General features: G+C 51.2%; 1 protein-coding gene across 1 annotated transcript in view; it reads right to left on the bottom strand.

The window, feature by feature from the left end:
- FSTL1 (follistatin like 1) overlaps positions 1–24205 on the bottom strand; it is a 52541-nt gene that overhangs the window by 7603 nt on the left and 20733 nt on the right. Inside the window, exons 3-6 of the mRNA XM_030471784.2 lie at positions 5679–5783; positions 4307–4436; positions 3803–3835; positions 2145–2275 (exon numbers count right to left, since the gene is read on the bottom strand). Coding sequence (XP_030327644.1) covers positions 2145–2275; positions 3803–3835; positions 4307–4436; positions 5679–5783 — 399 coding nt within the window. The remainder of the gene's footprint in view (positions 1–2144; positions 2276–3802; positions 3836–4306; positions 4437–5678; positions 5784–24205) is intronic.

Here is a 24205-nt window from a genome sequence, read left to right as displayed (position 1 = left end):
AGCAACATGTCCGTATTAGCATCAGAACTGGGAGACATGATCTGAGTCTTGTTCTCACTGATAAGCTATCCTGCCTCTCATTCACCTCCTGCTGCTTGATTTATGGCTCTAACCCCATTTCTTCTCTTTGTTCCAACCAGCTCTTAGCCCTCTTATATACCTCCTGCCTTAAAGCAGACCAGTTGCATTCAAGGAGGTGTCAGCTTCCCAAAATGTGTAAATCCAAAGCTGTGCCTGGACTCTGACAGTGACAAAAGGGGAAATCACAGGAAGCAATTTTTTGCTGCTCCTAAAGAAGGAACAATTTAATGCACCAGCACAACGCCTCGCCACCAACTTCTTCAGGTCCTGACAGGACTCCTGGCACTGAAGATCAGGACTTTTAACCCTGAAATCCTGGCTGTGCTCCCACAGAAGTAATTGCATTTTGCCTGCTGTTTGGAGATGTCACACTGCAGTGCCGGGCACGCAGCAGGAACTGCTGGACCCTCTTAGAAACAGCTGCATTGCAGTGAGGGAAAAATGAATTCTGCACACAGACTGCTGCTGGCTAATTTCTGCTGTTTGCCTTGGCTCCTCATGCAGTGCTTCCAGGAATGCTGGGAGAGACACTGCCTGTTGTTACCTCTGTGTGGTTCAGAGCAACCTGTAGGGCTAGGAAAATTACTCTGTGTGCTGCAGCCTGTGTAACTGCTCCACCAACATGTCAACTTCTACCAGGAGCAGCTGAAGCCACTATTCCTTGTGAAAGTGGCTGTGGTTCTCTTAATGACCCAGACTCAGTTAAGCTGGTTTTCTTGCCTTTCAGTGCTATGGTCTGCACTTATGTGTCTCCCCCTTCACTGAGACCCTCCAAAACAGAAAAACGTCCCACTACTGGCCTCACTCCTCTTGAAGTAATATTCTTCAAGGTCACGGCCTTGCCTGCTGGACAACCTGCAGCCCACTGATCCACGCAAGTCAGGCTTCCAGGAGGGAAACAGCTTAATGCCACATCTACAAACCTCCCCATCAAGGAGAAGAGGGAAAAGCCTCATGTCATCTTTCTGTCTTCAGTGTTTACTACCTGCAGGGCAGGAGTCAGGCCATTTGCAGGGCAGGCATATGGAGCCCCACGGCTGGGCACAGCAGAGCTGCACTGGGGACACAAACCTGCGGCTGCAGACGCTGGTGGGGGTGCCTGAGGCAGTGGGTCCCAAGCAGGTTTCCACAGACAGAGCAGCATTAATGGCTATAAAGGCAAAGATGCTCTCTGGGGTGCGGGGACCAGCTCCTCTGTCTCACCAGAGGGTGCCATTGCCATGGCAAATTTGCTTGCAGTGCGAACTGCTGTCAGGCACCATTAATCTCTCGCTGTCAACAGCTTATGATTTAAACACTCTCCTCCTTTCCCCACCTGCTCCTCCAGCTCCAGCCTGAATGCTCTGAAGTCTTTATCAGGAGCCAGGCGTGAGGGGGAGGGAGGAAGCAGTGCATGTGGCAGGAGCATGGGAGAAGCCTGTGATCTGCTGATCACAAAAGGGGATGAACTGGGGGCCAGACCGACAGGAAGGAGGGAAGAGGAATGGGATTATTGCAGGGCCTGAGACTTACAGGCAACTCCTCTCTATCTGCAGAGCACTAGGGAGCTGCCAGCTCTTAGCCACAACTGGGCCATACTCTTGCAAGCAAATATTCCCCTTGAAGCATCCCAGCATTCCCTATCCCCACCTCAACATGGCCTTGGAACTGTCTGGAACAAAGGACTGGCAGCCCCTTCCCCCAGCTTCCTGCTCTTTCTACATTCATTTCGAACGCTTTCACTCAGCTTTTCTTCCTCTGGCTACCCCGAGATCAGTTGTTCTCTCCCCTACCACAGCACACCTGGCCTACCCTCCTCCTTTTCCCCCAGGCAGGTCAGACACCAGGAGCCAGGGATGCTCCAAGTCTGGGTTGTCACGTAGCCGTGACAGTGGCTCTGTCAGCAGCTGCTGCAGGCAGCCTGTAACACATCATGCTGTAGGACATACGGGACCTCTCTGGCCCCCACCTCGACAGGCACATCACACACTGGAGCCTTTTGGGTAGGGGGGAATGGCAGCTGGTTTGCAGTGACAGGGCAAGAAATGTTCTCTGGCCACCGAGGCAGGCGCTGCTCTACTTGCCTTGAAATACTTGTCCAGGACTTCGCTGTAGTTGCTGCCCTTGGAAAACCAGCCATCAGGGATAATCTCAGCTTCCAGCCACTGGATGACGCGGCGACGGAGCTCATCCCTGTCCGACTGGTAGCAGACAACTGTAATGGGAGAAGGTGCAGCAGAAGAAAAAGCAAAGATGAGAGGAGTGAAGCTGGCAAGGAGACCACGACTAGAAAACAAAAGCCAGCCTGCTGGCAGTTTGCAGGCCCTCTGTCCGTCTGGGAGATGTGCCACTGCCGGATCAAAGCACAAGTGCCATGTGCTGAGCAGCAGATGGGCTGTGGGTGACACCATGTGGCAAGGCCAGAAAACAACACTGCTGCCAAGGTTCTTCTGCCTTCCCGTCCCTGAAGCTTGTGGAAGAACAACCCAGAGCTGCCCCATCTTGGTGTGGTGTCCCCAGGCTTCCCGATGGGTGCAGAACAGGCGTTCGGCCATCAACCCTCAAACACCAAACCCTCTATTCTCTGAAATGGCAAAGACTAGACTGAGCAAGCTTGAACTGTAGGGCCTACAATCTCAGGAGATTTCATCTCTTCAAAGCCCAGACTTGCCCACTCTATTTGGAAATGAGAGGGGGTCAAGTCTGGCTTGTTCAGAGCACTCGCCAGTCACAGGTTTCTTTAGGTGGGTATCACTTTGTGTGCTAGTACCAAACCATGCCTTTAAAGCAGAATTGAAGCTAGATCTGGCTTCTGTGAGTTGTCAGTGGAGCCACAAGGGGAATCAGTGTGCATTCATGTCACACTAAGGATCTCCTCCTGAATCCAGTGACTACAATCAGATGAAAACCAGATAGAGAAACATAAAATAAAACAAAAAAGAAGGTATTCTCCATGTTTGATTTTGAACTTCGTTCAAACCACTTTAAAGAGGTGGCCATGCTCTGACATGGTCCTTTCCCTTAAGCTTGTACGAGGGTTTGCTCTCATCTGTCCTAGGAAGTTGATGATTATACAGCGCCAGCACTTACATGGCCACAGATGGGAAAAGGGCCCTCTCTGATGGGCAGGCCACGGCCCCAAAATCCACAGTCTAAGTACACATGGTGATGCGTAAGGGGAAAAACCAGGCACAAGGAATCAGAGACTTATCATAGAATCACTTAGGTTGGAAAAGATGTTTAAGATCATCTTGTTCAGCTGTACCTCCTGACGCCCCTGACAATGTCCCATTCGTTATCTAGTGCTGCCTCTCTGCCTTTGCACCCATCAGTTAATCACTCCTAAAGCAAAGTCTCCTTTTAAAATAGTGCTCTTGGAGTTGGAGACAAGAGCTCCACAGCTCCTGTGCCTCAGATCCCCAATGAAGCAGGTGGAAGAGCCCTCAGGCTAGGTGATAAGCACAGCTTGTGTCCCCAAAGGCAAACTGGGATTCATTCCACCTTGTCCATGCTGAGCCCCTGAGACATTCCAGCACAGTGAAGAGCCCAGGAGATGTATAAGCTCTGAAAGGTTATCCGGGAGTAAAGAGCTGGGCAATTCTATTTCAGCTGATCCATCAACTTGGACTCTGCTACAGCTAGTGCAGAGGTAAGACTTTTACAGAGCTGTGCAGACGTTCCTCCCTGTCTCTTTTCCTAAATGCATACAGAGGCCACAGCCAGAAAGGAGATGGCTTCTTACCTGGACTTGCAGCTGGATTCTCAGACTTCTTCTCTGTTAATGGAAAGACAGAAGAGGATATTTCTGATGCAACATGAAACAATACAAACTTCTTCCCACCTGGGTGCCAGCTCTGTTGCAACCATTCCTGTACCTTCCATAGACCCTGCTGATCTAAGCCCTGACCTGGTGACTGTCTTCCCACCTTGATCTCAGACCTGCTACAGCCTGCATCACTATGGACTTCCCGGCAATCACTGGCCTGTGCCCGACTCTGGTTACTATCTATCACCAGACCTGATTTCATGGCTTGACTTTCAGGCCTACTTCACCACCACAAACTTGCCTGGTGATCCTGACTTCTGTTTGAACCTGGCTATCATTCCCAGGCTTGCCCTGTTTACTCCATTCAGCACCTATAGGACAAGGTTCTGGCTGGTGAGGCCTCTGCCTTGCTTTGTCATCATGCTTGGCTTCTGACTTTCCCTCCCTTAGAGTGTAGCTGGCCCTCAGCGCTGGGCTTACCTTTACAGTGGCCATCGTAGTCCACCTGGATTTTGGAGCCAGTGAGGCAAGCATCACGGTGCAGCTCACAGTGGTTCAGGTAGGTCTTGCCATTGCTACCGCACACAGGCCTCTTGTGAGGTTTGCATTTCTGTGAGAGAGACAGAGAAGACAACATTTTATCTGCCTTTTCAGGAGAGCTAGAAGGAGGCAGGTGAGTCCCAGCATCAGCCCAACTCAGTAGAAGCCCTTGGCACAGCCCCCTTGGTGTTTGGAACAGGCTGAACCCACCCGTCATCACCCTAGAAAAACCACACTGGGAAGTCTGTTGGTGTGGGTTCTAAGGCTTCACTTCATCCCAGCCTCCATGGTCATCACCACCATGACAGGAGCCTTCTTTAAAGCAGAGCCCAGCAAAGAATTCAGTGCCCAGCATAAATAATGAGTGTAATCCTGCAGCTGCTGCTCTGTGTGCCATGGACCTACTTGGAGGTGCCTCTGTGAGCCTGTTCAGTGCACCTCTGCTTGCTCAGCTCAGCTCAGCACCTCTTTGTAGGCTCTGATCCACCTTTCTGCAACCAAATGCAGAACACGCCATCAGCCACGAGCAATGAGCAGAGCCTACAGCACTGGGAGAGTTCACCAGTGCCACTGTTCAGGCTGTGAGCTTCTCCCTCGTGTGCCTTTCAGTCTGGCCAAGCCTACCCAGAGTAACAGACTCTCTTCCTGCTAACGTGGCATTTCACTCTCCAGTGCCCAGGCTGGCCGTGCCAGAGCTGCAGGCTCGGAGGGAAGTGGGAACAGAAACAGAGAGCGGCATGCCCATTCCCAGGAGCCAGGCAGGAGGCTTGAAAGCTTGGGGCAGAGTGGAGTAGGGAGACGCTGTGTCTCTACAGCTGGGAAAGATTCTTCTTATGGTCTCCGGCTCCCTGCTGGATGAAGCTATTCACCCTCACCGCATTCCACCACAAATATTTCCATTTTACAAAAGCTGGTTTTTAGTAGGGTGTTTGTAAGCTCCTCAAACAGAATGCCAGTGAGGGGGGGCTGTCTTGGAGCTCACAGACCGCTCCCTTAGAGCGCTCTCCAAAGCCAGCTGTATATCAATACCCTACTGAGCTTTCCCAACAAAAGACCTCCAGCCACGTCTCCTGTGTGTGTAAAGACCCTGGGCAGTTGCGCAAACTGCAAGCCCCAGGCATTATCTACCCTACAGGGCTCTTCCTCCACACCACGCTGGGAAAGGCCCTGCTGTTTGAAGAGCCACTGTTTGAATTTGCAGCTGCTCCAAAACAGCCTCATCCCATCATGGGATCCTTCCAGCAGTCAAAACCCAGGCGGGGGGTGATGGTGTTGACATGTCCCAGACACAGACCCCGTGCTGTCCCCATACCTCAATGCAGAGGCAGGTTGGCTCTCCCTTCTCAGTCACTGCACACTCCCGCCCAGCTCCGCAGAAGACATTGGCACAGATCTTGGATTTGCTCCTTGGCTCTTCCTGCACGATACAAAATAAGAGACACAAAATACATTAAGTTACCCAGAAGAGCAGCAACACAGCTTAAAACAAATAACACATTAAACAAGATTACAGAGGGAGACAGACATGACTGCAATAAGTGGACAGCTCAGACAATAACCAGGAGCAGACACAAGAACGAGGGCTACAGCCCCAGCAATAGAGTGCTTCCTTGAGGTCATTCCCAGAAAATCACCTAGCAGAACTGGAGCAAATATAAGCAAGAGAAAGTCTAGCACAAATGGCAGGAATAGTGTGCCTATGTCAAGGACTGCTGTCTTCAAACTGTTTTCATGAAGGGTAGGGAGCAGAAACGTCTTTGCTTGAGACATTTAAGAAGATGGTGAATATAACCCTGAAGAAAGGTGTGATACCAAACAGGCAGAAGAAATCGCCATCAGGCACCAGATGATGCCCCCATCACAAAAAACCCCTATATGAGCCATTATCTTGCCTCCACTGGTCAAGATTAAACACTTCAAAGGAAGAAATACTGTCATAGATGATTATACAGTTACCTTCTCACAGAGCAAATGTCTTCCTTGTCCCTGACAGCCAGCAGTTGACTTTTGCCCTGCAGCACAATTTATATGCTTTACAGTTTTCTCCCAGCCAAAGTCATCACAAGTATTCTTGTTCACCTAATTGTCGACCCCTTTTTCTGCATTCCCAAACTAGTGCCACCCAGCAGCGAAGATGCCACAGGTTAATCGTATTGTCAATAAAACCACCATCTACTTCGGTCAGTTTAATGTCTTTTTCTTTTGTTAGACTTTTAACAGAGAAGATGGTTCCAGGGGTTTACACTTCACAGACCCTGGTTTAATTCCCTGCTTTGCCATTAATTTCCTTTGTGACTCTCATTTCATGTAACATTTTCCACCTGTACATTAAGTGTCTGGTTCAGGCCAACTGGGTTCCTCAACAGTTTTGTATCAGAGACAGAGAACTGAGGAAAGCAAAAGAATCAGTGAGATCGGTCAACCCCATTTGCTGTGGCTCTTCTCTCTAATACACAAAGGTTTTTTTCACCTTCTCATGTGAGTATTATTCTTAACCTCTGCCCATTTGTGGTATCTTTGTACCTTCATGATATACTTTGGATACACCCAGAATTTGCCTGAGGAGCAAGCATTATTGACACACACAACAACAAATACTGAGAACATTTTTTCTCCTATTGCTTCTTTACTCTCATTCTCTTTTGTTGTTGTTTGTTTTGCTTTTAAACCACAATTTCACAGTGAATTGTTGTCTTTACTGAACAGCCCACAGTGACAGACAGATCATCTGCTGTGTGACCCTGCCCTGGTCTTCAGAGTATTTTGTCTGCTGGCCTACTGCACAGTCATCAAGCCCAAGAAGGTCTTTTCAAGGCACTGCATAGTGACAAACACCCTTCTAAATCTCTGCAAATGTTCCTGTCTTGCTGCTTATCATGTTTTATCCTTTTTGTGCCCCTTCATCCTCCTTTCTCATATTGTTTCTGAGCTATGAAAGACTCTTTAGGCCTTCTGCTGCATCCACCTCTCTTTAATTGCCTTCTGGAGGAGAGCTGGGGTAAATGTTGTAGGTGGCTTCTGGGGTGGGATGGAGCAACATGAGCACTTCACTGCACAAAGCAACCTCACACAATTCAGGGCAAGAAAAGAGGAGTAACAAAAATCAGAAAGAAAAAACAAGTTCTCCCAGGCTGGAGCCTGAGCAGGGCACTCACACACCTGAAATGCACTGTAGCACCTAAGGGCTGGTCCATTTAAAGGGTTTCAAGCAACACTTCACTGAGCCGAAGACCTGAAAAGACCTAGTCACAGCTTTGCACTGCCACCCAGCAAGGTCTGTAATCCAGGTGCCTGGCAATAGATGGCAGTACTCTGCCTCTCCTTACCCATGGCCAGGCAGCACTGCCAGCAGCAAGCTCCCAGCCTTGCCCATCGATGCCAAACCTGGCTCCAGCCTCCCAGGCAGAGGCTTAAAGGCACTGCTACAACCGGGCCAGCCTCAGCAGGCTCTGCAGGGACCTAGCTAAAGTTGCAAGACTCCTCTCCCCATGCCAGCGTGCTGGAAACCAGGCCCAAGATGCAGCCATCCTGCATCCTGCATCCACAGCTCCCTCTCCGCTAGTGCCGGAGTGCAGGCGCCGTCCCGCAGCTCTGCCACTGGCACTTGGGCAAGGTCCACCACCAGCACAGCCTCTGAAGACAACCTGCCTCCTGCCAGGCTACAAGTCCATGTTACTCTGAGTTTCTTGTTAATCAAAGCCATATGGTTTGCTGTTTGATCCTTCTTGCTGCTTTAAGCTGTCCCAGGCTGACAGTGGGTTGGAGCTGGCTGCCACATCTTCACACCCTGGGGCTTTGCCAGAGAAAGGAAGGAATCAAGTCGCTCTGCCTGCCTGCCCTCTCGCTTTGGCACAGGTTACTCGGACCCAGCTTGCTCATCCTCCCTCCCAGCAGCAGCAACCGTGGCAGGAGTTACCAGGCTGGGTGCTGCACTTTCTCCATCTACAACCTACAAACCATAGCCCCTTATACTCATGCGCCCCGCTCCCAAAACCCCTGAGACCCTCACCCCTTTCCTTCAATAGATATCACCCCCCCTACCCTACATCTACTCCACTCTGCACCGCCTCCCTGACCCATTGTGGCTGCTTTGTAGGTCGAGGTGTGCTCCTCTGCTGCTGCAGATACTGCCTTTGCCTCCTGCAAGAGCCAGCAAACACTCCTCTCCAGCAGCCTGCACACAGATGAAGTTACCGGTTGCCACTGCTACCACTTGGTACAGCCCCATGGCTTTGAGGTGGTTCATGGCACACCGCAGGCTGGGAGCTCTCTCTAGCTGGGAGCTCACTCCCAGCTGCCTCCCCAGTGAACGGCCAAGTCTCCTGTAACCATGTAACTTGGAGTGTAACAGAGACAGCGGAGGATGAACGGAAGAGTACAGTGGGGGTCTGTGAATGAGGCTTCATCTTCACTCCCGATTCTCCGGCTACCAGTTTCTTGTGACAGACATTCTGATCTTAGCTTGGACCTTCTCACATTTTCTCTTTATAAAGCTCCATTTGCTGGAGTCACCTGAGTAAGCAGGGCTGGCAGCTGCCACTTCAATATTACATAGCTTGTCCTTGCACCTACCATGTAAAAGCTTGAACATACAAACTGCAAAGGTTTAAATGCAAGATCACACACAAAAAAGACTCCACAGTGCTTCAAAGTCATTACTCTTCACTGAGTTCCAGGACTGGCAGGCTGGAATCACGGGTTTTACACTGTGTCTTCCCTGCTACCTGCTATTGCCTTTCCTGTCACTCTGGACTTGGGAAGCGTCACTTGTCCCTGTGCACAGCGCGCTTGGGCAGGTGGAAGGGAAAGGGCAGAGTCTCGTTATGAGTTGCTGCACAGTGGCATCTACACTGCAAGACACGACGAGGCAGTTCCTCTCTTCTGCCTCGGGCGAGCTGCCCAGGCTCTCTCTGTCTAATTACTCCTCTGCTGCAAGTGGGAAGGTGCAAAAGCAGCGAGCCCAAAGCCAGGGCAGGAGCGTCTCTACGGCCCAGGGATGCTCCTGACGCTTCACCCTGCAGCCTCCACAGGGGCACAACCGCCCCAGGCACCTTCTCAGGCAAACACCATGGAGAAAGCTGTTTGCCACAGCTGAGGGGACAGAGACTGAGGGCAGCCAGGCAGCACAAGTGCCAGGTATGCACAGCCCAGCCTGCCTGCTGAACGGGGATGGGAATGTACGCAGCTTTCTGGGAGGCATAACCCCATGGATGAAGGGTTCATGCGTGCAAGTGCCAAGCAGCTCTGAACTGACAGTGCAGCAAGCCACATGCACTGCTTCTGCCTCAGCTGTCGCTTCCCAAGGAGCAAGGAGGAAAACCAGAGACATTTCCAAGCACCCGCAGGCGAGGAAGCCAGCGCTGCTGGCGAGGCATCACCATGGAAACCAGCAATGCAGGGCCTCAAGGTGGAGAGCTAAAATTAGGCAGCAGGAAGGGCTGTTTCTCATCTCCAGCAGCAACCGGCGCTAAGGAGCTGGACCCCAACACAGTGTAAGTGCAGATGTTGGTAGCGTTTCCAAGCCCCTGCCTGTGGCTGGATGTCCAGGACCAAGCGTGGCTCCACATGCCAACACACGGTGCCATGTGTGGGTCCGCATGGGGTGCCAAGGTCCTGCGAGCTGCCCTGCCTGCTCCACGCTGGTGGGACTGCATGAGAACAGCGCGGTGCCTGCAGCAGGATACACGAGTGACTGCGTGCACGAAGGGAAAGAGGCATCATGGCTCCTTGGCTTTGCACAGGAGCTGCTTGCTGCACCTCTCCCTTGTCCATTCCCTCCCCTGGTCCCTGCTGAGCCACAACCGCCTGGTGTTCCTTGGTGGAAATGAGGACTTTCCCCACCAGCCTGTGAAAGCAACAAAACACCTCTGTAGGGAAGAACACACTTCTCCCTGCAGAAGAGAGCTGTGCAAGCAGCTGCACGTCCACCCTGCCCGAAGGGAGCAGAGGGGATCTCTGCCATTATGCGTGCTCTGGGAATGGAGCAGGGAAACCACCCTGCTCCGGGGTGGAGAGTTCACGTGCTTGAAAACAACCCCTCACATTGCTTTGTGCCTTCTGCACATTCTCCTGTACAAAATCTCCTCTTGAAGATCTCCAAAGCATTTTCCTCAGCAGCCCACGCTGCATTGGAGAAATACTACTTGCCATCTTGCTCCTGCTGACAAGAGGAATGAAAAGCTTTCCTGCTATCAGCAGCGACTGTAGGTCTTTTTCCTCTTTTGGCTTTTGGATATGTGCAGAATGACCTGACTCCTCACAAAATGCTCGGTGCTGTTTGCTGTAAAATCAAGGCTTTGCATTCTTGCCCTGTCTGATGTGCAAGGAAATCAAAGCGTTCTACAGTTGAAGCACTGAAAGCTCCTCCAGGAGGCAATGCCATGTATCATACAAACTTGAGTACTACAGACAAAACTAAAGGGCAGCAAAATGATGCCTGGGGTTACAGGACTTGCACAGGTTCTCACACCTCAGAGAAGGCAGCAGCAAAAGCTGGGAGGAAGTTTTCAGACATAACCAGTACAATTCACAATAGACTTCTTCCACACAGACAGGAAGAAATGAGCTTGCAGCTCTGTATTTCAGCCAGTCCTCCCTATGTCTTCCCATCCACATCTCTTCTGCCTCTTCCCTGCCATGACTGACACAGGAGCAGGGACAGAACGTGCCAAGGTGCCACCTGTAAACAGCAACTGCCTGCACAATTTCTAAACCAACTCAACATCCAGGCACAAACCCCAGCACTGGTTCAGCCGTTGTCTTGGCAATGTTTTCTTCAGTTGGAGACACGAGGTGATAGGTCAGTGATGCAGAAAGCTGAGACGAGAAGCTGTGTTTCCTGCTTCCCAAACCTCTCTCCTCTCCTGCTGTGAGGGAGAAGCGCTGTGTTGTGCTGCAATATCCAAGCAGAGAGGGCTGGGCAGCAGAGCAGCGCAGGGCAGGTCAGCGATGGCACTGAGACAGCATTTGGCTCCTGCACTTCATTCCACTGCCCAAGTGCTTCTCTGGGTAAAAGCAGCTCTTTCAGCAGCGTGCCCTCCCGTAGAGGCCCGGGGAGAGCAGGTCCAGGTTCACCCGAGGGCACGCACGGGCAGGCAGCCGGTCACCTCCGGCCGCTTGTGCTCTGGCAGCACGTTTGTGTCATTGTTCTGGTTTGTGACCAGCAAGGAAAGCACTTGTCCCTCCTCACAAACCTGACCCAATTCCTGTGGCAGCTCCCTGGATCCGAGGATGCACTGGTGTGACAGGGCAGAAATGTGGCAGCAGCGTAAACAGAGCACATGAGCATGAACCAAGCTGGCACCCCCGACACTGGGTTTGCCATAAATGGGTGAACATTGCAATTTCTCTTCCTTAAGGCTATTGCCTCAGGACATGTGCAGACTCTGGAAGAAACCCCACAAAATTACTTTTAAGCCTGACTTAGAAGGTTGAATTTGCAGTTGTCAAAGTAAGATGGAGATAAGCCCAGCATGTGGGGATTGAACCCATCTGATTCCCAGTTCAGCTCTCCAATAAAACCTACCTCCCAGGACATCACCGCTATCAGGACGATACAATGGGCTGTGGAATGATCCATATCCTCTACTCTGAAAGGATACCTACTATCAGAGGCTGCTGGGTCACCAGCTGCACCCTTCCTCTGGCCTAGTGTTATCTGGTCCCAAAGTGGCACCCTCTGGAGCTCCCTGTCCCCTTGCCTCAGGAGGCACATGGTACACATCCTGCCACTCAGACCAGCAAAGGTATGAATGGGCAGCTCAGAAGGCTTGAAAACAGGCTGTCCCCAAGCTAGTTAGTTAAAAAGGAAAAGATGGTTGTCAGGCTACGTTTGGATCAGTGCTGGATTCCCCAGGGGACTGTGACCAGACATTTGACAATGTTCCCAATGCTAACAATCTCCTGTTTGAAAGCTGTCAGCATGAGGCCTGTGCTGGATGCAAAGGGGTCCAGCGCCATTAACACTTCAGGATTCCTCCTCCCCCACATCCCACAGCCATCCTGCAAGCAGCAGAACTAATGAAGCCCAGTTTCCAGCAGCTCTCTCTGCACAGCCTGGTGTCAGCTAGTTACAGGGCAGCGGATAGACTCCGTTCTCGGGGAGGGTCTTTGCAGGCCCCTCTCATTAAACCAGTCACCTGGAGTCACAAAACCCCATTATCTGGGAGGCCTCCACTGCTTTATCAGCTGGGGCGGAAAGAGGCTGAGAGATTCAAGACTCACTGGAGGCCAGAGGCAGACAGGCAGGCACAGCCAGCCTGCTGACACGGCTTTGCTTCCTAAGGGAACCAGGCTGTAATTCCTTTGCAAAGCCACACAAAACACCTCTCTGGCTCAGCAAGCTGCTGCTTGCAGCCCCGGGGGCAAGTCCTCACTCCAGCCCCTCTTCAGACTCCCCCACGCTGTGTTCCCTCCCCAATTCCTTGCGTTGGAGGACAGACTCCATCTCTCTTCTGCTTTCATCCATCCCTCAGAGCTTCCACCACTAAGTTCAGCCATCCCGACACAGTGCCAGGAGCTGCCGCGCTCCCCGCGGGATGCCTGCCACAGAGCAGCACATGCGCCAGTCTATCAATCCACACACCCAGACGCCAGCCACCATCCTTTCCCCCTTCCCAAATCTTTCCCTGTATCTCTTCCTATTCTCAGCTGACATCCAGGACTGGCTCACTAAATGCAATTCCTTAAAGGCTTCTGAATGCTTAAGAGATGAGTATTTAATGGCAGCTGACTTGTGCTAATGGGAAACAAGCCAGAGCATTCATCTCTGCCCATGCTGGGAATCAGCGGGTGTTCCCAGAAAACCTGGATGCGGAGACAGGCAAGGGAGGAAGAGATGTACAACTCCCAGAGGCCAGAGGAAGGTCCCCCTCTGCAAAACCCGTACCTCACCCCTTTGTGTGCAATCCCTCCTGCCTCGCTGGCTGCTCAGTCATGAACTGGCCATGCCCATTGTATCAGAGCACTGAGCAGGAGAGCACTGCGGCTCTAACCGACCTCTGTGATAAAGACAGCCCATCAGGTCAGTGACCTCTGCATGGGGCCACGGGAAAACAACACTGCTAGTGGGAATTTGTCCATGGGTCTATCAGGGAGATGGAGACTCAAGGCCAGGCTGGATGCGGTTCTGGGCAACCTGACCAGAACCTGACCAGCTGAAGATGTCCCTGCTCATTGCAGGGGGTTGGACTAGATGAGCCTTGCAGGCCCTTCCAACCCAAACCATTCCGTGATTCTGTGTTTGATGCTACTACTGCCACAGAAAAAAGAAACAGCCTGCCTGGGCAGTACTACCCTGCAGAGGTTGGGGTGGATACAGAGAGCTCTGCCTCCCCACTGACCCCCTGACAGGGACTGCAGCCCTAACACACCAGCCAGGCCTTTCTCATGTCCCACTGTGAGCAGGCAGGAGCTGGTGCTGCAAGGAAAAGCAGCACGAATTGAGAGGAAGGAGGCTTTTCTCCCCACAACCTAACCAAGAGGAGAAAAGCATTTACCAAACAGCTGATCTCTGGTGCAGCGTGATGCTGCTAACAGTTACAGAGCCACGCACGGCTCTCTCGGGGACTCCACTGCGTGAGGACTCTTTTAAGCTGGAAGGAATGTCTGTGCTCTGGCCCCCACAACCTCATATTTTCCACCACAAGGCAATGACTGGTGAGGCCCCATAAGGGGAACAATGACTTGAGAGTCTGGGGAAGAGGAAATCTCTACCGCAAACAAGTCTGGAAAATGGCTGCTAGAAGGAAGGGAGCTTGTGTCTGGCAGTGCTCTCCCTGCTGCAGCCCCGCTCTGCTGCTCCCCAAAAACCGCCTTCACACTCACAGCCTCAAAACTGTAATGGCCCCAATCTGCACTGCCTCTTAGCACTCTTCCCTGCAGCGCTTCTGGAAGAAGGGGCTCGATTCCCTCCTGCTGCATCATGCAGTGAAGCTGCCAGCTCCTCTGCAGCCACCAGGAACTTTCTTGCTAGTGCCGGCTCCCGGCAAGGCACAGAGACAGGAGATCAGAGACTGATTTGCACATACCAAACCAGCGGGAGAGGCTTCACTGTGAGCAGGGCAGAGCCAGTCCCACAGGAGCAGAGGAGGTGGTGCTGCTGCTGCTGCACCACAGCTCTCTGGGGAGGAATCCAGATCATCACTTTGAATTTGGATAAGAAAATAACTCTCGTGCACAGGGAAGGATCTCAGTGCACATGAAAGGTCCTAAATGAAGTTAGTCCCATAGGACTTGTGGGATGAGACTGGTGTCATCCTCTTCAGGTGACAGACTGGAAAAGAAAGGCCTGAGGGAAGGGATTTGCTCAAGAGTGACCAGAACACAGCAACTCCCTGGTCTGGAGCCAGGACCACTTTGCACTCTGATACAAGAGTCACGCTTCTCCTTGGGGCATGGCTCTCCTTCCCAGATCCCGAGTGCCCCGAGAACAGAGTGCCAGGCTCTGTTTTGCCACGGCTGGGCTTCTGGGAACTGCAATTCTCCATCTTGTTTTGTTTAAAACACAAAAATAAACCAAGACCAGTACTGACTCCTGAATTTCAACAGGAGGAGGGTGTTCTGCATGTGGGTGGCACATAAGACAAGTCACAACACCTTAGGAGTAGCCAGAGGAAGCCCTTGCCAACAGGAGGGTGTGAAGGAGGAGGATGAAGAGGAGTTCCTTCTGAGGGCAGGCAGGCAGAGGTGGAGCACTCTCCCTGGCCTCCAGACCAGAGCACAGACTCCTCACAATTAAACACAGATGCCATCGCCTCTCTCCTCTAAGCACACCCAGGCTCAGCAGTAAAAGCAAGGTTATTCTCCCAAAGGCATGCTCCTCCTCCTGCAGGACACAAGAAGTCCAAGTCCATATAGCCCAGCACCAGAGCCCTGAGATTATCTGCCTCATTTTGGGGTGCACTCGCTCAGCAGCCTGCACCCCATCACCCAATGTGAGGCGGTTCATGCCAGATACAACCTCAAATGTTCCCTTTCGACCCCTGAATCTGTGGTGACCCACAGCTCGTTCTGTGTCATGGCAGTCCCTCTTTTTCCATCCTTCGTCCCGCTCATTTCCCACACTCGGAAGTCCTGCAGATTTTACTGGTCCTGCCAGTAAGTTTTGTTGCCTCTTTTTCCGGCCAGCTGGGATGATTTATTCCTGAATGGGATCCAAAGCTGGCACATTACTCAGCCACCACCTGGCTCCAACAGAGAGAAGGGAAAAGCGAGCTGAGCAGTCGGAGGCAAGTTAGGATTTACAACCCTATGGCATCTCCTCACCTCTTCCAGTAACTGGATACGCAAGAGGAATGTAGTGCGCAGGAAATGCTGAGGTTTACCAGCAGCCTCTGGCTTCTTGCACAAGAGACCTCAGTAGTTTTGTTCCCATCACTAATGCAATGGATTTGATGATCCCTCTTCCCAGCTCTGCCCCTTGGGTCCTTCTCTACCCTCCCCTTTTACCACAGCACATCACAAAAAAGCAATGGAAATCGCTATGCAATTGGAGGGAAGCACTGAGTCAGCCTCAGAGTGGAGGGAGAGTGAGAACAGAACTGGACATGAGCCAGTTTTGTACCTCCCATCTTCTAGCCTTGATCAAGGGTTTGCTCAGCTCCGTGCTAATGAAAAGCAGCTTCGGGGCTGCTCCACCCAATGGTTCTGCTGGAGATGGCTCTGCAAGAGCGAGGCCTCAGGGGACAGTGCTCTCTGCCACAGTCACTCCTTTCCTCTGAAGCTTTTTTACTACGTGAATCACAGAATCATTCAGGTTGGAAGGGGCCTCTGGAGATCACCAGGTCCAACCCCCTGCCAAGGCAGGGCCACCCAGAGCAGCTCACACAGGAACATGTCCATGGTGCGGTTTGAATGTCTCCAGAGAGGGAGACTCCACAACCCCTCTGGGCAGCCTGTGCCAGAGCTCTGCCTCCCTTAGCATAAAGAAGTTCTTCCTCATGTTGAGGTGAAACTTGTTGTGTTTTGGTTTATGGCCATTGCTCCTTGTCCTGTTACTGGGCACCGCTGAAAAGAGTCTGGCACCATCCTGCTGGCACCTGCCTTTGAGATACTGATCTGCATTGATGAGATCCCCTCTCAGTCTGCTCTTCTCTGGATTAAACCAGGCCCAGCTCTTGCAGTCTCTCCTCACAAAAGAGATGCTCCAGACTCCTGAGCATCCTTGTGTCTCATGAAAAATCATGAGATCCCCTTTACGTAAGTGGGAACAGTGAGGCAAGGTCAGAATTAACCCCATTATTAGGCATTATTTTGTCTAGACAACTTTTTTTGGCCTGTGGTATTGACAGGATTCCCTTCCTGAAACATATAGTCAGGAATGGTTATCAGACTAACGGGAAAATCTGAAAACAGAAGTGAGGTAAAACAATCCTGCAAGAGGGGAGACGTTTGGAAGGCTGGGGAACTAACCTGGAGTCTGCTTATCAGTGGTACATCTGCTAACAAGGCACAGCTCCAACCAAGGTTAAAGCGTGTCCCTGTAGGCAGAAGGAGCTGAAGGCTGGACTGCCAAAGCTCTGTCATAGTACTACCTTCAAAATGCAAACCAGGATTTCAGGAGGTGGGAAGATGCAAAGAAAGCTCTCCAGGTTCTTGTAAACCTCAGCTTCTACTGCTGAAGACCTGACAACCGGCAGAAGAAGATGTGCCTACTCATCTGTACTGGAAAGAGGAGAGGAGAAACACTGCTGTGAAAGCTAAGTGAAAATCCTTGTTGGGAGAGGGATGTGGAGAGGGCAGCACAAGCATACAAGACTACCAGGAGAGATGGGCACACGTTTCTCTCTGCTCTCAGAAACATCATATCAGTAACAAACAAATCCCATTAAACCCCCAGGGCAGTCACCCCGCAGCCCCACACCAGGACCAGAGAATAGACGTGTTGGGCATTCAGGCCCCAGCAGCACAAGGGGAACTGCGACCCCTGAGTGACAACCAGCTACTTCTTTCCAACTCCTGCTGCCCCTGTTATCCCCCAGGAAGCATCCAGCCCAGGCACCAGCACTGAAACAGTCCCTATGTGGAGCTAACACCATTTCACACCTATCCTGAAGAGGCTTCCCTCTGCGACAGGGGAAGTGCTGTAAGTGTATCTGACTTGATGGCTGACCTCTTCACTGAGATAGCCAAGAGGAAGCTCTGAGAAGGTGAGAAGGCCATGAGAAAATTGGTAGCATCACTGTGAAATACACTATAAAATCCAGTCACTGTGGTAACTGCCACGGCTGGGAGGAAAGAAGAAAACTTCCCAAGTTGGGAGTTTTCAGCCTTCCATGGGTGCCCCAAAGATGAGTATTGCCCCAGGCTATCAGCACCGCTGCCCCTCTGTCCTTGCACTGCTCCCTGCAGCTCGTGCTGAACCCACTCTCACCCAAGATGCTTGGCCGAACACCAAGGCTTCTTATTAGGCAAGCTGTTTGTGCTTACACTGGTGTGTCCTCATGGGTCCCCCGTCTCATTCCTGATTTAACCCAGCATAAACAGAAGGGGAACAGGAAATAAACTATGCTGTGTGGGTTATCAGTGAGGAAGATGGATGGTATTTCCCTGACACCCCCCGAACCTGTCAGCTTACAATCCATTGCTCTCACAATACACCTATTACAACTATGCTCCCTCTCACAGCACTGAAGCAGTATATAAGAGGAAGGGGAAACACAATTGAGTAGTGAATAACCTCTGCTGTGCTCATTAAAAGTGGCATGTCCCATAGCCATGAGTGTAGTCTCAGGGAAGCAGAATCAGTCACCCACACCTCTCCCAGAGCAGAGCTCCCCTTATCAGCCCACGGCCCCTGTGCCAGGCTGACAGCACAGGCTCGCCAGCATCTGCAGCCCAAAGGCAGTTCCATGATTAAGAAACAAGAGATTACTGATTTCCTATCGTTCCTAACTCAGGCTGGGACACATTTCTCAGACAGAGCTAATTCACCAGGAAATGCAGTTTGAGGTTGACCAGAGCTATTTGGAAATTTGTGCCTGGTTTGGGGAGCAGGGTCCCCTCTTAAACACTGAGTCCTGTCCCATCACTTCCCATCCCTCAGTCCCTGAGGAGCCTGTGCCTGTCTCCTGGCTGAGACACGCTGAGTTCTCAGTGGAGGAGAACATTCCTCCCCCTGCTGGCACCCACCAAACCCAGCTGGCAAGGTAACGGGTGTCAGGAGGTCTGCATGCAGAACCTCAAACGGGAGGCTAATATCTGCATTACGGTGCAGAGATACTCAGGCTCACCTTGAGAAGCAGAGAGTACCCAGGACCCATGCAGAGACAACGCGGCACTGCCTGCGGCTGGAGAACGGGTACCTGGGTCCTCTTCCCAGGTTTCTTTCCATGATGGGCAATTTCAAGAGACTTGCTGTTGTTGCCTATACACACACCCAGAGGTGACTCAGCTTGCAGAGCTGTAAAGGACCTACTTGAACGCATCACTGCGCTACTTAAAAACGGGGCTTTTGAACTTTGGTAGCCTATTTGGCCCCAAACCACTAAGGGCAGGCAAGCAGTGCCAGCCAGATGCAATGATGACAACACAAGCACTTGCCTGCCTTTTCTCATTGCTCTGGAGACAGTGGCGAGGTGTTAGGGACTTGCTATGAACTCCAGTAATGCCCTGGTCAAGAAGGAGAGGGCTCCAAGCCCTGCTAGTGACCCTGAGGCTCTCCACACCTCCCACAGCCCGCATTCCTAGAAGAGGGATCACTACTTGAATCACGTCCAAAAGCACAAACTATTCTCTAACAGTTCTTGAGCTCTTCCCAGGATGTTTTGCTTTCTGCCCTGTGGTCTGGCTAGGCCACGTTTCCGAGATGGAAGGCTGAGAGCACATACAGATGCCCTGATGCATTCCTGGCTCGCAGGCTTCCCTCAAAGCAGCTGCGGGTGCACTGCTGGGAGAGGGCAAACCCATGCTTGTAAGGTCCAAGCACAAACCCCTCTGCTTTGGGGCCAGCAGTGATGCCCTGGGGCTCCCAACTAGCCCAGCAGAAAACAAGGCAGCTCAGCTGCTTCCCCTAAGGGCTACAACAGCCATAAGGAGACACAGGGCAAAATGTAGATGGCATGCTGCTATCTGCACGCAAACCTGCTTAACAACATGTGTCTCCTCTCTTTTGTCGTTCCCCATGGCTCCCAGAGCATGTTACACACAGAGCACATGAAGCATCACCACTGGGAATGTGTGCTAGAGGAAGGAAACCCAAAGAGGCATGGATAGAAACTTCAGGGTTTGTGCAACACTGCAGTGGCCAGCAAGACCTTGGAGGGCTGCAATGCAGACTCTACATGTGCCCCGTCTCCCCTGCCCAGCTCCTGCACAAGCCAGAACAAATCCCCAGCCCCAACCACTGGAGATAAGCTTGCCCACAGTCTCAGCATGCAGCTCAGCCTCACTGTGATGCCAAAGGGAGAGTCTGCCAGGGGTCTGGCAGGAGTTCAGTCCAACATACCGTTCCCACCAGTGGTTCCCACTTAAATTCTGGCACTGGTGCAGGAGCTCAGCCTCAACTCTCACGACCACCAAGAGAAGGGGCCTCCCTGCTTGTGGCTTCTTTCTGCTCCCTTCCTTTTGGCCCTCCAAACCCACCCCTTCGCTCTGGCAGGGTGAAGCTGGCACATCAGGAGAGCTGAAGGCAGCTCCCAAGGATCACACCAGCCTGTGGCACAGGCTGCTGGCAGAGATAAGCTCAGGGTCTGGCTGGTGGCTGCAGCACTCACTGCCTCACGCAGCAAGACAAGGACTTGGAAGCATTGGGCTGTTACAGAAAACCACAGCACCACACTGAAGCATGGAGGAGAAATGACCAAACCAGCTACATCCAACAGGAAAAATCTCAGCCTCATTGAAATGAGAGGTAAAACTCCCCATCTTGGGAGGATGATGATGCCCTCATTGCTTCATGCCAGCAAACCAGAAGCACACCAACAGATTCGGGCTGGGGACCACTTAGGAAACTGTGGGACTCCCTTAAGTGGCCATTATTCCCGTTTTGTAGTGCGAGGGAGTCCCTGTTGTGAATGCCCTGAAAAGCAATGTCCGTGCTGTTTGTGGGTATCATATGGTTTGAGGCAAGTGCTCTCCTGTTTCCCTCCACCATGATGACCCAGAGTTGGGCTGAATTAACTGCATGCACTTTCTCTGTGAGTGTATAAGCTGCACCACTGCCATATGCACACAAGACAGACTACAGCCAGTAAAGGAAGATGGAGTAAAGAAATGGCTCTTTTTGAGCGTCCTCTTTAGAGGGATTCTTCTTCCCCACACCTCCCCAAGATAAAGATCATTCTTCTTTCACACCACACGGGCAGTCAAATGGCTCCCTTCCACACCACCTCACAGAAATCACAGCTCAAGAAACAGTGGCTTTGTGCCATCTGCCTGATCACCAACAGAACTCACGGCTGCTGTAGGAGCTGTGGCTGGCACAGCTCTGCCCCTACACCCCAGCACTGCTGAGCCTCGGGTCCTCCAGCACCATCCTTCCTACCTCCAGCCTTGCCACGGATGAAGGAGCCCCAGGCAGGCGCAGCCAACGCACTGGTCCAGAGGAGAGATCTGCTGCATTCCTCTCACGCCACCACTGCAGTGTGGAGCTTTCAACAAAGATGCTCCTGGTAATAAACTCAGTCCTATGGGGTGCCTCTCTGCTACACAACCTCTCCTGCTGTCCACTGGCTGTTTAATGTCACTCTGAATGCCAGACCTTCTGCTGGTTAGCGCTGAACTTCCTCCAGCTGCCAACAGCTCCCATTGCTCTGTGTTGTCAAACTGAAGACTTGCCTTTTACCCCCCTTGATTGATTTTTATTCCTGTAACTTTGTACTGACGGAACCTTCAGCTTTTCCAAAGTGTTTTGGCAGTCACAGACTTTGAATCCTTTCTAATGTTTTGGAGTAATCTGGAGTAAAAATTTGGGTTTTGGCTCTTTTGGTCAAAAGGAAACTTTAACCGTATCTCCCTCCGCCTTTTCTTTTTTAGCATCGTGCCTGCTTTCTCTCAAAAGAGGTGAGAAATAAAAGCTTTAATCTTATTTGTTGCTCAGAAGTCTCCCTGGAGACTGAGAAAAGCCTGAGTGCCACCACTTGCTGGTGAAACACAAGCCACAGAGACAGGTCTGATCGTGCCCCCCTCACTGCCGAGCTCTGGCACCCCACTCCCTGCCTGTCCAGGGGACTTTCCTTGCCTGCTTTCCCAGCTCTCTGGTCCTACTGACCTCCAACACCACCCTCCATCACCACCACTTGCCTTCGAGTGACACTGCAAAGCTCCCAATGGGATCACACACATGTAGGAAGCACACAGGGCTGGGAAGCACCTCTTGAATCTCCAAGTCCATCTCCATTGCTGCCAGCGCTCCCTTTGCATACAGCTCCTTACATGATACTCATTAAAGGATGTTATTTCTTGCCTGTCTCACACCCATTGAAAGCCTGGTCTCAAAATCCTCTTACAGTTATAAGCTTTCCCCTTTTGTCTAGGCTGTCTGTATTCATGGCCAACTCATACACATTTATTCGTACAGGCATAGGAATAAATTTTATGCTTTAAATTAAAGCATATGAATTCTGCAACTTAAACAGCACGCTTCCCTCCCTGACATTTCATTCCCTCCTCCTGCCCTGGCATAAGGAAGGAAAATAGCAGTAACAGATGTCTGTCTTAATAAATAATGCTCTTTTATAAACGTAATCTCCGTTTTGATTGTTTTCAACAAGACTTTTAAAGCAGCATGGGATCCAAAAACCTTCCACTGCAGTGGAAATTTGAGGGACGGGCCAAACCAAGGGTGAAAATATGCAGTTTAACACCATTTTATGGCCAGAAGAGGGCAAAAAAAAAAGTTTCAGAAGTGGATGTAGTATTTTTTGCCTCAATGCAAGCTTAGCCAAGATTATAGTCAGGACAGTAAGCCATGACCACCAAATTCCTGTTCCTTCCAGGGAAAAAGAATCCCTCATACAACAAGAAGTGACACACAAGATTAGGGATGGAGACAGAAGCTAGAAGGGATCTGCTCTGGATTGCATTAGCCTAGGAATGAACAGAAGAGCAGCTCCTAACGTGAGGCAGCTTTAGCTGTGTTTCAGGGAGGGAGCAGTCCCCTCCAGAACCAAGTCCCCTACTGTTCTGGAGCTGATATCCATTATTAGCCATGCTGTTATCTCAGTGGGCAGCTCAAAGACAAAAGGCAGCATTTTAAACCCTCTCCAGTAAACCAGGGCTATGTTTAGCCTGGTTTGTAATTGCCTATAAACCTGCAATTAAAACCACCATGCTCCAAGCAACAATTGCTGTGGAGGCTTGGGATCTCATCATGTACCTAAAGCGCCTGCGGGGCACAGGGCGTGTGGGGGGCTCAGGAACAATGCCTGGGGAGAGGGAGGAGAAGGAGGGCAGGGATGCTGCCACAGGCCAGCTCACATCTGGCTCTCCCACTTTGTTCCCCTCGCTTTAACTCCCACGGAAAGAAACAACTCTTTTTGTGCAGCCTTTTTCACAACCTCTTCAGTGGGCCACACGTTCCTTCTCCTCCTCATTCCTCCAACAGCCCTTGTGACCTTGGATCCCAGAAGGCTGGTTAAGCACAGAGGGGTTGATACCCACAGCACCACTTCACCTCCTGTGGTCCGGGAAGGCATCCCGTGCTCCTCCCCAGCACAGGGACCTGACCATGAGGAGCTGGAAGCCTCCAGCAAATCCTCTGCCTCTGCTGGCACCTCCAGCAGAAGGCAGCAGACCACACAGGCTTGGCTCCCCTCTCACGGATGAAGAATGATGCCTTCAGGACAAACTCGAGGCTTGTTTTGGGAATGCGGGAGGGATGCAGACGATGGAATAAAGAGAAAGGGTGGAATAGGGAGGACGATGGAATAGGGAGGGAGGGAAGGAGGCTGCATTGTTGCCTCTCCACACTTGGCTGCTCTTTGGGTGAATAATGGACTTCTCTCTCCAGGGCTGCTAATCAGCTCTCGATGCCCCCAAAGCAAGCAAACAGCAGCACAATAGGAAAGCCCAGAAATAAATACATTTCATTATAAGTTCACTTTGTTTTCATTCCATCTTTCCTGCTAGTAAAAAATTTAGCTAAAAGCACTAAGCACTTTCTTTTCCCAGCAATCTCTGCTGCCTGCCATCTAAAGCAACAGAAAGTTAAGCTTTTGACAGCATAATGGCTTTGTTATGAAAAAAATACAATTATATTATTTCCCAAGACAAGTTCTACAGTATCAAACGTCTGAGCAATGCAGCACTGCCCTTAAAGCTGTTGCTGAAGGAATTCTGCATGGAGAGATAGAAGGAGCAGCTTTCATGGGACATGTATTTTACTGCATAGATCTCCACTGCTCAGATATACAGAAGAGATTTTGTGGTGGGGATACAACCCACATGCCAGATAACTGAATTACACAAGATTTTGCCTCTACACTACTTGCAGTTGTGTCACCAATAACTAGAAGCTGTATCTGTCCCAAGACTCCTCCATGACATGCATCAAACTATGTGAATTCATCAGCGTTAGCTCATCACCATCCTAGTGCTTCTAACAAACTCATCAGCAATAGCTAAGACTACTAATCCAGGAGTAGGAGAAAGGGTTTAGAGCACTAAATGAAGTGAATTCCTAACAGATATCACAGTAATCCTCCACATCTAAGCTAATCCCAGAAAAGCTGCTTGAAGTTCAGCCGCTGACAGGAATACCCCCAGGCAGTGGGAAAAGCCATGGATGGCTGAGAACAACCCCCTCCTGAACACCAGGCAGAAAGAGCAACTGGAGGGTACTGGTGGTTCTGGGATGGGCACAGAGCGTTGAGGCTCAGAGCCTGCACTTACCCCAGCAAA

Source organism: Strigops habroptila, chromosome 2 (assembly GCF_004027225.2).
Source record: "Strigops habroptila isolate Jane chromosome 2, bStrHab1.2.pri, whole genome shotgun sequence".
Classification (NCBI taxonomy): Eukaryota; Metazoa; Chordata; class Aves; order Psittaciformes; family Psittacidae; genus Strigops; species Strigops habroptila.
This window is presented reverse-complemented; position numbering and strand designations above follow the sequence as displayed.